The sequence below is a fragment of the Anopheles nili genome, chromosome 3 (genome assembly GCF_943737925.1).
Source record: "Anopheles nili chromosome 3, idAnoNiliSN_F5_01, whole genome shotgun sequence".
NCBI lineage: Eukaryota > Metazoa > Arthropoda > Insecta > Diptera > Culicidae > Anopheles > Anopheles nili.
The window spans coordinates 11,040,823-11,056,557 of NC_071292.1; the positions used below are offsets into that span (position 1 = coordinate 11,040,823).

Here is a 15,735-nt window from a genome sequence, read left to right on the forward strand (position 1 = left end):
CAACCGCGGACCCTTCCAGCTCGGCGCTTCCGTTGCTATTGCCGTTTCCTGTGGTTGGCTCTGCTTGCGTATCGTCTGCACCGGCGACCCACCGACCCACCGCCAACACTCCTTCGCCTTTCCACCTCACGACAGCACGAAACCGCTCCTCCATCATCAAACCTCCCTCCGGTCCCACGCCGCTATCGCCTGCGCCATTTCGCCAGCAAACGACATCGACGAGGACGACGTCGAGGACGACGTGCGATGTTTGCGCTCATGCAACCGACGACCGAGCCCGTGGCCCCCGTCCTCCTACCCCCGTTTGGGTTTCGTTTCGGTTTTTCCGTCGTGCCTTTTTGCGCCTTTTCCCTCGTATTTTTTTTTCTCCTTCTCATGCCACGGTCGACAGGCGCAGCGCTCCCTTGGGTTGGGGTGCGAACGTTCGCTGCCAGCTTCGGGGGTGGGTTTTATAGGACGGCGCGTGCACACTCCCCCACCCAAAAACGATTACCAGGAACTCCCTCCCCCTCTCCTCCCACCACACCTCATCGTTCTCGACCTCGTCGTCGTCGTCCGTGGCCCGTGGTGTGCTGAATTTAACGAGGGTGAATAACGCGCGCGCGATGTTCACCTCCACCCACCCGACCTACTCGTTTTACGCGGGCGACAGCTCGCCGCAGGAAAATTCCACCACCGAAGCCGAGTATGGGGGTGGGGGGTTGCGAGACGAATTTTCCTTTCGCAGTCGTGAGGGGGAAAAACCCATCCGAGTCGCGAGCTGCGGTGCACCCTTCGCTCGCGGTCACCCGCTTGCGCTTTCCGACCAAATTATCCGCGCTTCCGCAGGCCAACATTATGCCCGGCACCCTCCGTGTACCCCTCCCCCCCCCCCCCCCCTTCACGACACATTTCGCGCCTTCAGCGAAGGGCGCAGCCGGCACTGCTGCGATCAACAATCGCTGCCGTTTGCCCCTGCAGGGTAGGCAACCCGCGATGTCGCCGTGGCGTGTGGTGAAGGGTGCGCCCTTGCGCTCTCGTTCACCCTCACCCGTGCAGCCGATAATCCCCCCTCCCCCGGTCCCTGGCTGCTCGCTTCCAACCGGGGCGGAAGGTGATGATTCAGATAAGTGGCAGTAGCGTGCTCGAGCTCGAAACGCGTGGTCGATGCACACCGGCACACGCACAAGCGTACACGTGCACAGCACCCTCGCGTCGAGTGCTTTTCCGGTGCCGGTGCCGGTGCTGGGGGTGTGGGTGTGGGTGACTCGTCAGCGTTGGCTGCGGGCTCGCTCGGGATGCCGCTCGAAGGGCGCCCTGGGGCTCGCTGGCTGATAAGGACATCAAGCCGTGCCGTGGTTGCGTGGGTTTGTAAGGGCACACGGGGTGCTGGCGAGGGAGGAGGGGGGAGGGGGGGAGGGGTGAAATTGGTGTGGGTGGGCAACCCCGGGGCGCATTTGATGGTGGTTTACGTTTCGACCGTCGCTTCGCCTTTTCTCGCTGGGTGTTTTTTTTTCTTCTCTCTTCATTTTGCTGCTTTTTCAAAAAGCCACCACCACGCAGCGGACGGCTCGGATAAATCCTCACCCCTCTCAATGGGAGGGGGGGGGGTAGGCGGTCTGAGGGGAAGAAAAAAAATAATAATAATACCGAAACGTCAACCGTAACCGCTGCGCGCCGTTCCGCCCGGGTGTTGAAGCGGATCGTGGGCACGCTCGAGCATTTGCGGCCGGCTGAAACACCCTGCCGCACATTAATCCCCGTCGGTTTTGGCACCCTTTGCGCCCGCACACACACACACACACCCCCGTCCTCTGGTTTTAAGCACCTGCTGCTGCTGCTGCTGCTGCTGGCACACGAGCACCCTAGCGCTCTTCCGGGTGGGTGGAAAAATAAAACCCACCCTCTCGCTTTCGGGGTTTGGGTTTTTGGGTGATCGTTTCATGACTTCCGTCGTGCGCGGCTCGCCTGGGTGTTAACTTCCTTTGCGGGCGCCTTTTGGAAGCAGGTCGTGAGTTGGGGTTACGATTGGGCACACACACACACACACACACGCGCGGACATGATGATGGATCCGATTTTCCCGGGTGCGACCTGAGCCAACCGGCGGCAAGCTGGCGCAAACTTTTACGCAATCCTGCCCACGCGGGCAAAGGAAGCAGTGGGTGGTGTCGTGAGAGTGAGACCATTTTTCGTCACCCCCACCCCCAGTGGGCGAATAATTTATGCAAGCCAAATCCGCCCGCGCTAACGTGCGCGTTCGGTACGCTCGACTAATGCGCCGGCTGTCAGGTTGGAATAATCGGTAAAAATTGCTCCACGCGAGACGCGAAACGGGGGTGCGTTTTTCCGGCCGTTCGATACGCGATTGATGAGCGGCTGGTGATCCGGCTGGCATGGAAGAAGAAGAAAGAGGAGGCTTCTGTTGTGAAGGATTATGCGAAAGTTCCACCTTCCAGCAGGCATCTTGGCATCGTCGTTCGTGTGGCTTTAGCGTTGGCGTGGGGTGTGATATATTTCATCCCTCCGCACCAACCAAACCAGCTGCAGTTTTCCTTAATTTAAAGCGAACGCACACGGGAACCGGGAGCGAATTTAGATGTTTGTGCAGACGCCCCAAAGCAGGGCTTATAAAACATCCTGCAGGCTTTTGTTTGTCTCACCATTCTCACCGGTGGAATTTAATCCGAGTTGATTGATTTTTTTCATCGTTCGTATGGCGCAAAAAAAATCGCCCACCTTCTTATCCTCGATCGAGGTTCCAAGCGCGTGTATGTGTATGTGCTTTCTTTTTGTCGTGCCAATTTGCGGAGGCGCAACGTGGATTATTTCTCTCACCACCGATAAACGGTGCCGCTTTCCAATCAATCCCATCCATCGGTGCGCCCGGTGGTTTCGCAAATAGTTTATTTACGATTAAATTATTTCCACTCGATGCTAAAATGTATCATCTTCGGGTGAACCGAACGACTGAATGGGGAAGCCTCGCAAAAAACGAGCCACCCCCACGAGGTAGTTAAATTAATAAGAGAGCCATCTTCCGTCCCACTTTAACGCACCGTGCCGCACACACACACAGACCGTAATGCCCGGTCGCAATATAAAACACCACCACCACGCCTAGGGCTCACCCACGCCTCTCCGCCACCTGACCACAGGCGGGCGGGAAAACTTAGTTTTCCAGTAATTGCCCCGAGCTCGACGCCGAACTCGGCTGCGTTCACGTGCCGCCGTACCGTGGCGCCAAAGGCAGCAACGATTACCGTTTTGTGGTCTCCACACCGTGGGTGGCAGCTCGGTGGAATGTAAAACGGACGACTGTAACGTACACTTCACGCCACCCACCGAGCAAGAGAAAGAAAGAGAGAGAGAGAGAGCGAGAGTGATCGTGGGCGTGAAAAAGAGGTGTAAACCGAGAGCCCACGAGTGCGAGAGAGTGGAGGGATGAAAAACCACCCACCCACACAGGCAAAAAAAGCGACAACATTATCCTCCGGTTCGCGCCGTGGCCACCGATGGGAGGAAAATTCCCCAACCGTGCCCAGCGGTGGTTTGGGAAGGAAGTTGGAAAATTAAATTTATCACCGGTAGGTGGCACCGATGACCGGGGGCGGGGGACCACCGACAACCGGTGGGAGTGCATGGTGCTCCTGTCTGCTCGTGTGCCAACCGGATGACACCACAAACCAGCGGATGATAAATTGTCCCGGGCGCCGGGAAAACCCGGCAGAAGCAGAGGAGCCAGACAGGTGGGCGAAGGTTTTGGAATAAACTTTAATGCTTACCGCTCTCGACGGACCCGGTGGGTCGGTGGGGGGTGGGAAGGGGGGAGTGTTGGATGCGGGGGTCAGTCCTGGGTGGCGTGTCCTTCGCCCCTGGGCCACGGAGCCCGGTTTTCCCGGTAGGGACGAAGACGGTCGGTTAATTAGATGGGATAATTTATAGGGCTTTTGGCCGACCGTGAAGCCACGTGCCTGGAGCCCGTACGTGGGTCGGTGTTTTGGGGGAAGGACGTACTCATATTTCGCCACATGTCAGAGTGTGCCCGAGTTGGGGGGTTGATTTTCGGCGCGTCTAAATCATGCGAGAGAAATGGGACCGGGAAAGCGAACCACGCCGTCAAATGAGGCAACCGATCCGAAAGCGCAAATTATCATCGAAATTGAGCCTTTAAATGTTTAATTATAATGAGGATTAGGCTGGCTGTGGGGTGGGAAAGGACGAACAGAGTGAAGGGTCGATGCGCTGTGAAATAAGCCGTGGGCTTAGTTGGGAGGCACGCGTCATATTTTTGCCCTTTCCTCGGTGGCTTCAGTTGCCGAGCCCATGACCATTTATTAGGAAATTCATTCGTTTACTCGATGCATTATTCAATAAGGCTGTGCTAAATTTAAGGAATCGAAATGTCAAATAATTAGTGCATATCAATAAGTCGATCTAACTATCGATCTAATGCACGTGTACTAATCGAAAAGGAGGATGCAAAACAGAAGGATTGAAAAAATATAGGAGATTTAATTTACATTTTCCCATAGTTTTTCAACATTGTCTCCACGTATTTGTAAATTTATCATATCAAGAGCGCCACCTGAAGCTATAGAAAACCAACTGCTACCATAAGCAACGTTTCGTTGTTTCATTAGAATGAAGCATGGCACAAAAAAGCACCTCGACAGCTGACGAAAACCCTGCCGTCAGCTTTGTAATTTACCGACAACCCAGAGGGAAAGCGATTTCCACGATGCGGCAACCCTCTTAGTGACCGTCACCGTGCCGACAGGCTTAACGAAGCAAACCAGATGCACCGACGCGCTTGAACGCGCTCCAACGCCTGCAAAACCGAACGCCTGACGGTCCTTCCGGTGCCCGGATGTGTCCGACGGTTCGGTTTTCCACCGCTCGCTTCGCGCCTCCGTGCCGGGCTCAGAATTAAATGTATATTTAAACACGGCAAAAGGCACGAGTCACCTGCGTGCCGGCGAGGCCGACGGTTTCTCCACGCGCCCAAGATTAGGCTCGTGCAGCTCGGGACATGTTCAGGACCTGTTCTGGGGAAAAAGGCGTGACGTGTGGAGCAGGAAAAGCTGGCAAAAACACAGACACGAGCCGGTGCAGGCGGGTGCCACCGTGCTCTAATTTCCTCCAAATAGCGAGGGCACGTTTGCAGACCGTGCGCTGCTTCCGGTTGTGTCCTTTCGCTTGCTCGTGTCCTCGCTACAGACGCCACGCCACGATAGCCAGGAGGTTTCCCTATTTTTCTCCCTCCCCAGGCGCCAGGTGTGGAATGGGCTTCCGGCTGTACGGAACGTAATGGCTGCAAAAGGATCGACAGTGGCGATAGTAGCAGCAACAACAGCAGCAAAAAAAAAGAACAGGGTGGAACAGGAACCCACTCACACTCACGTATTCTTGAGCGAACGGACGCACAACGCACGGCCATGTCACGCAAAAGCTTATCACGTCCACCCAGGGGGCGCCAGGACGAAAGGATAGACAACCGGTCCTTGCTGCAATCACCTGCAGACGGTTCTCCGGTCATGTGTGGCGAAGCTGTGGGTCCGTCACTTGATGCGATTCCCGGGCGACATCCGTACCGGTGAGCGGATCCTGTACCCGGCAGGTGTGCCACACTAACGGAAGCGCGTTACCGTGCTCCTGTGTGGGTGTATGGAAATTATCGTGCCTCAGAGTGCTGTTCGTTATATTAATTATCCGACGACGGCAGATGTTGGGAAAAGTACTGCACCCTGCGTTGGAAAGCATCCTTATACGGGTTGTCTCTGCTGCGGAAGTCGCAGCCAAAATCTAGGAGCGCATGTAAACGCGCCAGGACCTTGCAGTGAGTTTTGTGCTAGGATTATCCGACGAGTACATCGACAGCAAGCTAGCTTTAAACTGCGCTAAGCTACGCTGCTCGTTTGTATGTATTTTACAAAAGGTGGTACAAAAAAAAACGATGCTTATTTAATTAAATTCTAGCACCTTCAACGAACGCAAGGAGCGCTTGAGCTCGTGTTATTTGCCCCACGAAGCACGCCAAGGATCGCACGCTACTTGGTGAGTCTCGCACGGATGCTTGAATCCGACCGTTTTCCCAGCCCGCGTGTGAAACGGTAGAAAATGGTTCAACGCGCCACCCAGTACGCGCGGGAAAACCACCCAACCCGATTGGAAGCGCGTTCGTTCGCCTGCACTTCGAAGGATACGGTCTGACGCTCCGATACGGCCCCGAGCCGTATTCACCGCATCTAACGGCGACCGTGAGCACGCCATCGCCAAGTGGGCGTAGAAGGGCGTGTATGTGTGCCCTGTCCTGTGTGTGTGAAGCGAGTTTTTTTTCTGACTGTACGTGCCAGCACATGCAGGCTTGGCTGCAGAAATTTCATGCTGCACCTGCCGCTCGAGAGGACGAGTAGGAGCCCAGGTTTTTCACACAACGACGGTACGATCCTGCGCTCGGGTGAACGTGGATGGGTTGTGTGGGAAATGCACGCATTTTCGCATCGGTGGCTTTCCCGCCCGAAGGTCCCGGATTGAGAGGAGCTGTTGACTCCGGCTGGAACCGTCCACTCGAATTTTCTTTCATGAATTTCCACGCGTTCCACACGGGACGGGTTGCTTTGCGTTGTGGCCTACGCGCAATGCAGTGGCGCATTTTGTGGAATTGGGTGCTTTTTTGCTGGCGGCAGGTGGAAGGAAGGCCCTTCCATATAACCCACCGGACACTCCTCGAATCCTGGTACCCTCTGGCAATAAGTGCCCAATTAACCGATGCACACGTTTAAACGCGAACGTAGCTGTCGGTTTCGAATGGTCAGCCGTGGCCTACTGCGCTTAGTATGGAATATCGAATTTCGATCGAACGCTCGATGGAGGCGCCTGGTCGTTTGTAGCCATACCTCCCCACATCGCTACAAACGACCAGGCGTCTCCATCAAAAACAGTGCAAGCAAATTAACACCCGCTCGCAGGGAGCTAATTGAATTCGCTGAATTGCCTTTCGATTTCGTGCGGAGTATTTATGGTGAGCTTTTTTTCCTAAAGTTATTTACAAGAAAAAAAAACGTTTATAACGTTTACAAAATTGATTGAATGGTTTGCAGATAACTAATTTTCCTCTCCAGAAGCGCTCTAAGAACCTCTAACAATCGTCCTGGCTTCTGTTGCCATTTACTGACCGTGCTTTGGTGCTTTTTCTTCTCTTCCACAGACCTCTCAGAGGGTTTGACGATACGTTTCCATTTTTTGTCTTGCTACCACCGACCGACAAAACCGGACCGGCATGCCAGTCGACACGTAACACGCGCTCGACCCCTTATTAGACTTTTTATTTCAACGCCATCGCGAGCAACCATAAAATGACTGCAAAGAAGGATAAGGACTACAAGAATCATAAACACGGCAGTGGTAAGTCTCGATTTTATCGCGTCGATCGGGGTATTGAAGATAAAAACGTTCCGAACTCTCTCACGCTTTCCGCAGAGTTAAGCGCAACAGCAATATCGTCCAAGCTAGACAGTCACCTAGCAAACCACACCGGTACTACCGCATCAGGTCTGATATCGGCTCAGGATCCTTTAAAACGCACCAACAAACCCCTGATGGAGAAGCGACGGCGGGCACGCATCAACCAGAGTTTGGCCATCCTGAAGGCCCTCATCCTCGAGTCAACGGTGAAGAGCAAGACGGGCGATGGCCAGACGAAGCACTCGAAGCTGGAGAAGGCCGACATCCTGGAGCTAACGGTGCGTCACTTCCAGCGGCACCGGAATCTCGACAGTCCCGGCATCGACAAGTACCGGGCGGGTTACACAGACTGCGCCCGGGAGGTGGCTCGATATCTGGCCACTCCGGAACCACCTCCACTACCAAGTGTCCCGACGCTCACAGATGCCGGATCGAAGGCACGGTTGTTGCGTCATCTCGACAACTGTATCGCTGAGATCGACACGGAGATCTGCCCCAAAGGGACCACCGGAAATGGACACGTTCCGGTTACGGCGAGCGGTTCTGTTGGTCAGGACGCCAAGATGTTGGTGGATGGCTCGAGTGGAGCGGTGATGTATGATGGGTTGAAGAAAGCCAAGGACATGCTGGTGGACTATGGCACGGGAGCCGTAATACCACCGGACGGAAACCCGCTCGACTACAGCAAGTCAAACCGTGAGATTGGCCGCTCGCCGTATTCCTACCGAGGTTCTCCGACGGATCTCGCTATGTTGGCTGCCTCAAAGACACCCGGAATGGTAAGCATCAGTTGCGGTGGCCAAGGACGGTTGATTTTTCGATCGAACGGTTCGACTGATCCTTTTTCCGATCTTCTCATACAGCTGCATCAAGACGAGAACAACAACCGAGGAACGAGTGGTGGAACTATGGGTTCAGTACACGGTGTGAAAGCCAGTGGTCACCATCATCACCTGCATCATCCGGCGACGGCGGTTTCAGTGGGCAACCTGGAGGATATGATCCACGGTAGCGAAATAGCGACAACCTCAGCCGGAGGCAGCCATTCGGCGGCGTTAAACAAAATGATGCTTGGCCACCATCAACACTCGCACCCGCACCAACAGCAGCACTCAAAACTGTCCATAGATATGGCGAACCTGAAGAACTGCAGGTTGGATCCGAGTGCGATCAAGCACGAACCTGGCACAACCGCAGCGATGCTGGCCAATGGCTACTCCACCACGTCCTCGGCGGTGTCCTCTCCAACACCGTCACCTGCGGGCGGTAACCTAGAATCCGACAAAGATGTTTCAAACGTAAGTATATCCGCGCGAGCCGAAGAAGATCCTTCAGGTTTGACGTGTGGTTGACGTATGGTTTGTTTTGCAGCACTCCGAGCATGGCGTTGTTGTACCACCGGCGGCCGGATATCCGCCCCAAAGCCAGGTGGCATTGCTTCTCCCCGACCACTACATCCAGCTGGCGACGGCTCTCGGGCTTGGCAGCACACCACCCATGATGGAACACCCGAGTGCAGCAGCAGCCGCAGCAGCTGCTGCAGCAGCGGCCGCTTCACTCTCAAGCACCGACTTCGAGACGCTAATCGAGCAGAACCGCCGACAAGCAGCCGTAATGGCGCACGAGAAAATGACGGCCGAAATGCTTGGCAGTCTGCACGCACTTCCCGAGAACGTGGACGAGAGCTACTGGGAGTTGTACAAGAAGTCACTCGGCATTCCGGACTCGATCAGTAAGCTCAGCCTCACGGACGTACGGGCGCTAATGGCAAAGGGCATACCGATGACCGGACCATTGCCGAAGGAAGAATGTGTAAGTCCTCCCGTAGGACCACCAGCGCCCGCGGCCACCGTCACAAAGATGGAGGTCGACGAACAGCACCACACCGTTCACGCACCGGTTCCGGTGAAGGCAGAACCACCGATTGACGTGTCACCGGAGCCCGGTAATTGCGACCCGGACTGTGAGGTGACGGGCGAGAGCCTACACGTGAAGAAGGAATCGGTGGATGGGGACACGCCAATGATATCGACACACCCGGAAGCACCCCGTACGCCCTACCTAGACGAACGGGACCACCGGAGTGTGAGTCCACGATCGCTCGAGGATCGTCGATCGCCAGCTAGCAGCAGTGCCAGTGGAAGCAGCGAACGATGCAGCAGCAACAATGGCGGACCGATGGATGGCATGCATTCCCAAACATGGCGCCCTTGGTAAAGGCAACCTGCGTCTCTTCCGCGAGAGTGGCGTCAGACAGTGTAAATATTCCCAGTACATGTGCAATAATTCTACTACGTTTGTAAGTTGGCATGGTCCCACGGTGGGTCGTAAGGGCCAGTTTCACGCCCATCCAGGTGGCGTGTTTTATTTCCCTCTGCTTTGTGGGTTCAAGCATGCGGTCGATTGCCGTTCGATCGGTTTGGGACATACTTCCACTGCACCTCCCGGGGATTCCTGTCGTTCTCCGGGGCGAATGTCTCATGCGAATTCGAACTGGCACACCGCGGAGAGGCTTTACGTGGAAAACGAACCCGGAATGTGCGTAGATTATAGAAGAAACCAAAAAACCGATGCATATAGTTATATCTAACCAAACCGATCGCTTGCTATCATTACATGAACTCTATGATTACTGAATGTGAAGTCTTCTTGTTCTGCGTAAACAACAAAAAACACTAGATTTTAGATTGTAACTAAAGAACGGGTGATGTGAACAAGCATAGAAGCATAACACAAGGCAGCGCAACATTTCGTGGTAGCTCTTAGAGGACACGGTCATGAAAGCCTACAATATGAGCGAATAAAACAAAAATGAGAAAATTACCTATTTGCATTCTTTTTTACTGTATTTAAAATCACACGAGAGAGTTGGCACATCCGAAACACAATGGATCACGTGGCGACTTTCGGCAGATGGGGAAAGGATGCGTCATCATAACCGTCGGTCCATTTCGTTGGGACTCTAGCTCCACGGAATCCAACAGCTAGGATGTACGGCTTCGGAAGAACAGATAAGGTCCGTCCGATCACAGGTTGAACACGCGGTGTTACGCGATGCCAAAGTTCTGTCCACAACAGTTTCGTTTCTGATGTACTTTAAGATCATTTTTCTGCAAAAGAAAAGTGCAAACATGGAGATATTAGAAAGGTTTTGTGTGGAAATTATAGAAGATTCTGTACCTGTGCGTACGCCCGACCACAAGGACATCCGTACGGTCGCTCTCCCGTATGAGTGCGGATGTGAATGCGAAGTTTATCCGAACGTGAGAATGCCCGCCCACACGTTGGACATTCATGCGGTTTCTCTCCTAAACGGTAATGAATTAACGTTAGTAAAGCTCAACTAGAGACGTATCTGCGAACAAAAACATACCCGTGTGCTTCCGCATATGCATAATGAGATCCGCACGACGTGGGTACCCTTTCCCGCAAACCGAACAATGGCAAACGCTCTGTCCGTTGTGACGGCGTAAGTGAACCGCCAAGTTGCTGGATGATCCGCAATTATGGCCGCAAATGTTGCATAGAAAAACCCTTTTCGGTTTACACGTTTCGGGAACTTTTCGGGCAATTTTTCTCCTAACAGTATTTGAGGGAGATCCGTCATTTCGATGCGATTTTCGATGGTTGGTGTAGCTTGACTTGTGCTTCATTTGCCTCCCACATACCTCGCATTCAAACACCTAATGGTTGCGGTAGTAGTAGTTTAGTTATACCGCAAAAGTTTATCGTTTGAAATTTCTTACCTCACGTGCATTATGCTTGATTATGTCGTCTTGCCGTTGCATTAAAGGTTGGCCATGTGTTTTTGAATGTTGCACGTTCGCTGTCTTATCCGGCGGCAAATGCTCCTTGTGAAGATGACTAGAAAGCCAATCTAAACAGTAGACCGTTTCTGAACATGTGTCATAATTTAATGTTTCCTGCCGACTATCTTCCGTCTAGTTAAATAGAAAATAATTAGCTCCCTGTTAGAATGTATTCAAATGTTCAACTTGCACATATGTACCGTAGATTTTTCTGTATCATTACAGTTTTTCCGTTTATGTATCTTCCGATGGTTGGAAAGGTAAGCCATTGTGGTGAATCGTTTTCCACAATCTTCACACACATAAAATCGATCGTTTGCGTGCGTTCGTAAATGATCAATAAATAAGCTTTTTTTGCCGATCTTTTTGTCGCATTGCGGACATTGCCATAGCTCTTGTGGATGAAAATTCAAATGGTATTTCAGCAGCTCAAACGACGAGTACGCTTTCGGACAGAAGAAACACTGGCGAATCTTGGGAAGCCCACGATCGTCAGCATGATCACTTTTGATATGATAGTTCATTTTACCGATGAGAATGGATTCTCCGCATAATGCACATGGCATATGGTCACGATCCGTAGTTATGTCTTTAAGAGTATCGGTAAAATGCGAAGATGAGTCTTTTTTGCTTTCCATGTCATCACTACTTCCGGTGAGCTCATCTTCGCTGCCGGCATCGCTATCCAAGTAGATTTCTGAGGTACACTCCTGTTCATGTCCAATGGTCCCTGGATACGTCTGCTCTTCTAACGAATCACGCCTGATAATATCAACGTGCAGCTCTTCTGAATGTTCCGGTGATTCATTTCGATGACTACTTTGGGATTCTACAAGCTGTCGCAATTTTTCCTCCAGCACATTACTTGATTCAATACACATCGCTTTGAATTTTACTATGGACTCAATGAAATCGGTGCACTGACTACAGATCAAATGTGATAATGAATCTTCTTCGAATATCTACAAAAAAAGATGAATGAGTGTTTTGGTAAAGTTATATGCTCCAGTGATGACAAATGGTTACCTCAAGTTTAGAAACGTTCTGAACAAGATATGGAATATCGATGGTTACGTGGTCAAAAATTGAACGCAAACTGCTATCATTTCCAAGGCATAACCGGCAGACCGAATGGATTTCGTCTTCAACCGACTCCTTCTGCATTTTGTGTTTTTTTTTTTTTGAAACACAAACCACGTGTACTATAAAGCAAAGACCACGTGTCGATGGTTTGCAGTTTGTGGCCGATTGATGTTGCGACTACTTTCACTTATTTACTTTAAAGGCATACTCGTGAGACCGATTGGAGTCCAGTATTACATGCAGACACAAGTAAACGGAACCGAAAACGGTTTCCAGGCCTTTCTTGATTATACTACGCTCTGACGGACTAAAATCAGGATGACACTGCCAGAACCGATAAGTTCTACATCTAATCGCATATTTTCCTGCATTTTTTACTGTTTGCTTTTAAAAACACTCGCTTACACAGTATAATATTTTGATATTACATGTTTGTTGATGTAAATTTCTTCGATTTGTTGACATCCTTTATTGACAATAGCTCATGGTACATGACAGGTTGGGCTAAACTTTCTCCTGTCAAAAGTTTGTCGAGTTGTAAACAAACCCAATTTTACTCATCGTACGTGGGAAGTAGTGATTTTTGTGTTGTATTTTTGAAATCCTTTTTAAACGCCCCCAAAAACACGCTTCCCGCTGTTGGGTGCATATTAGTTCCCAGTTCAGCCCCAGCTTCCGTCCGTTGATCGCCGTCGGGGATGGAAAACGATAAAATGGAAATCTACGAATCGCTGGTGCGTTGGCTGAGTGTACTGAATGTTTCGGCTGAGCATGAAACTGTACAGCAGCTCTCCGATGGTGTAGCTCTCGCACAGGCACTAAACCAAATCGCACCAGAAATATTCACCGATGGCTGGCTGGCCAAGATAAAGACCGACGTCGGGGCCAACTGGAGGCTAAAAGTGAGTAATCTGCGAAAAATCATCGAGGGCATCTACGTGTATTACCAGGACGAGCTGAGCTTGAATCTGTCAGAGGAGTTGCGCCCGGACGCGCTGAAGATCGCCGAGAAATGCGACGCCCACGAGCTGGGGCGTCTGTTGCAGCTCATCTTGGGCTGTGCAGTGAACTGCATCGAGAAACAGAAGTACATCACGCAGATCATGGAACTCGAGGAGTCGCTACAGCGAAATATCATGGCCGCGCTGCAGGACATCGAGTACATCTGGCAGGGCACTTCACCGTCGCGAAATTCCATCAACACCACCGCTAGCTTGGACGTAAAAACGCTGCAAGAGGACCGGGATACGTTGGCGCAGAAGTGCCACGAAACGAACAAGAAGATGTTGGTGCTGATCGAAGAGAAGTCGGCCCTGCAGCAGGAGGTTTCCAAGTTGCAGGCCATCGTGGGGCGGTACGAAAATCCCAATCTGATCGGAGATGACGGAACCTCGCTCGGTCCGATCCAGTTGGGCTCCTCGAGGTACAACGATTTGCGCAAGCTGGTGGACAGTTTGAAGGATGAGCTGCTGCAGGCCGAAACAGCTCGGGACGACCTGAAGATGAAGTCGATGATCCAGGAGAAAGAGATCGGCGAGCTGCAGGTGAAGATCGACGAACTACACGCGGCCTCGGCGGAGATCGCCCAGCTCAAGGACGAAATAGACATTCTAAAGGAGGCGAATGAGAAGCTGAAAATATGTGAAACGCAGTTACACACGTACAAGAAAAAGCTTGAGGACTACAACGATCTCCGGAAGCAGATCAAGTTGCAGGAGGAGCGCAGTGCGGATTACCTGAAACAAAATCTCGAATACGAGGAAGAGGCCAAGAAGTACGCCGGTTTGAAGGGACAGGTAGAACTGTACAAGACAAAAATCCAGGATCTGCACGGCATGCTGGACGAGGAGATGGGCAAGACGGTCCGAGCCGAGTTCGAGTACAACCAGCTTCAAGCCGAGCTGGCGGTGATTCAGCGTGAGAAGGAGCATCTGCTAAACGAGCGAGATACGCTCCGGGAGGCGTTCGATGAGCTCAAGTGCGGCCAGGCAATCAGTGCGGACGGCACGGGTCATGGCAGTCATGGTGCGGGTGGAAATACAATGTCGAAGGAGCTGCACTCCAACAATCTGTACGAGCGTATCGAGCGGTTAGAGCGTGAAAACAAGGCACTACGGGAAGGACAGGGTGGACAAACGGCACTATCGGTGAGATGGCTTAAAGTGAGTTTTACCAGGAATGATACCAATGGGATCGTTTTTTTTCTTCTTGTTAGCAATTATTGGATGATGCAAACCAGCGCAATGAAAAGCTACGGGACCAACTGAAGACGGCGAACCAGAAGATTCTGCTTCTCAGTCAGCACCACACGGACGACACCAGTTCCAAGAGGTATCTCTTATTCTATCTGGCGGTTATTATTCTCCCCAAGAGGCCAATTCATTCTCCCTTTTTCTCACACCCAGCGAGTTAGAGATGCAATTGAAGCAAACGCTTGAACTCGGTGAGCAACGTTCTTCGCAAATGGACGAACCGCAACTGCAGATCAGCAATATGCACTCAAAAATCGCCAACCTAGAGGCCGCCCTTGTCGTCAAGGATCAGGAGCTGCAGGCGGCTGACGTGCGCTACAAGAAATGTGTAGAAAAGGCGAAGGAGGTGATTAAAGCCTTAGATGCCCATGCGATCACCGGTGAGTAGTGCCTAAGGTGAGCCCAAAAGGCTCGGTTTCGGGCGGATCGTATTGAGCTTGTTTCAATTTTCACCGCACTATCGCTATCCTTTCAGAGGCACTTCTCATGGATAAGGTCGACTCGCCGAGTGGTACCGGAGTCGAAGGGAACCTGACGACGACCGGGAGTGGCACTCGGCCACCGATGGGCCAACAGGAAGAACAACTGATAGCGACAGCGTTCTACCGGCTCGGTATGGCTTGCCACCGGGAGGCTGTAGACGCACGATTGCTCAGCGGTCCGGGGCAAAGCTTTCTCGCTCGGCAACGACAGCCGGCGGCGAGGAAACCGATGAATGCTAATATTGGCAAGAAATAACCAAACATTGCGTTTATCTTCTAATCATCCATTTCAACGGCCTGTACGCCTGCCGGAACGGTGCCTTACCCTTAGCGAACTAGTGGTCTTGAACGGCGAGGACGACGGTAAGTTTTGTTATCAAGGTTTTGATTTCCTTTCGTATGCAGTACTCTGCAGTAGAGACAAACACTGCTTCCAATGTGGGAATCGTGCCTTCAGCGAGCTCCCACGGATATTGACTTACTTTCAGCGAAAGTAGCATTGGATATTTGATTGTGCGTGCTTTTTTTAGGAGTGAGATTGTTTGGTGTATTATTTATTTTACACGGATGATTTACGTTTTTAATCTTATATAAATGATCGAATCGTATTGCAAAGACAAGAAATATATATATACAACGTCTGACGAACAATCTGTGTGGATC

At 51.8% G+C, this 15,735-nt stretch overlaps 3 protein-coding genes across 3 annotated transcripts; 2 read left to right on the top strand and 1 right to left on the bottom strand.

Moving 5' to 3' along the window:
• The first annotated feature begins 7,337 nt into the window (after positions 1-7,337).
• LOC128725145 (uncharacterized) lies at positions 7,338-10,247 on the top strand. Its single transcript, XM_053818867.1, has 4 exons — positions 7,338-7,386; positions 7,462-8,225; positions 8,310-8,744; positions 8,818-10,247. Exons 1-4 carry the CDS (start codon positions 7,338-7,340, stop codon positions 9,661-9,663), a joined length of 2,094 nt encoding a protein of 697 aa, XP_053674842.1. The 3' UTR covers positions 9,664-10,247.
• A 72-nt stretch (positions 10,248-10,319) lies between these two features.
• LOC128722702 (zinc finger protein OZF-like) lies at positions 10,320-12,419 on the bottom strand. The gene is made up of 5 exons (XM_053816377.1): positions 12,282-12,419; positions 11,456-12,217; positions 10,820-11,129; positions 10,627-10,754; positions 10,320-10,556 (listed from the first exon to the last, which is right to left on the bottom strand). Exons 1-5 carry the CDS (start codon positions 12,417-12,419, stop codon positions 10,494-10,496), a joined length of 1,401 nt encoding a protein of 466 aa, XP_053672352.1. The 3' UTR covers positions 10,320-10,493.
• A 617-nt stretch (positions 12,420-13,036) lies between these two features.
• On the top strand, positions 13,037-15,682 carry LOC128725600 (protein hook). The gene is made up of 4 exons (XM_053819357.1): positions 13,037-14,485; positions 14,554-14,669; positions 14,744-14,970; positions 15,066-15,682. Exons 1-4 carry the CDS (start codon positions 13,037-13,039, stop codon positions 15,326-15,328), a joined length of 2,055 nt encoding a protein of 684 aa, XP_053675332.1. The 3' UTR covers positions 15,329-15,682.
• The last annotated feature ends 53 nt before the right edge of the window (positions 15,683-15,735 follow it).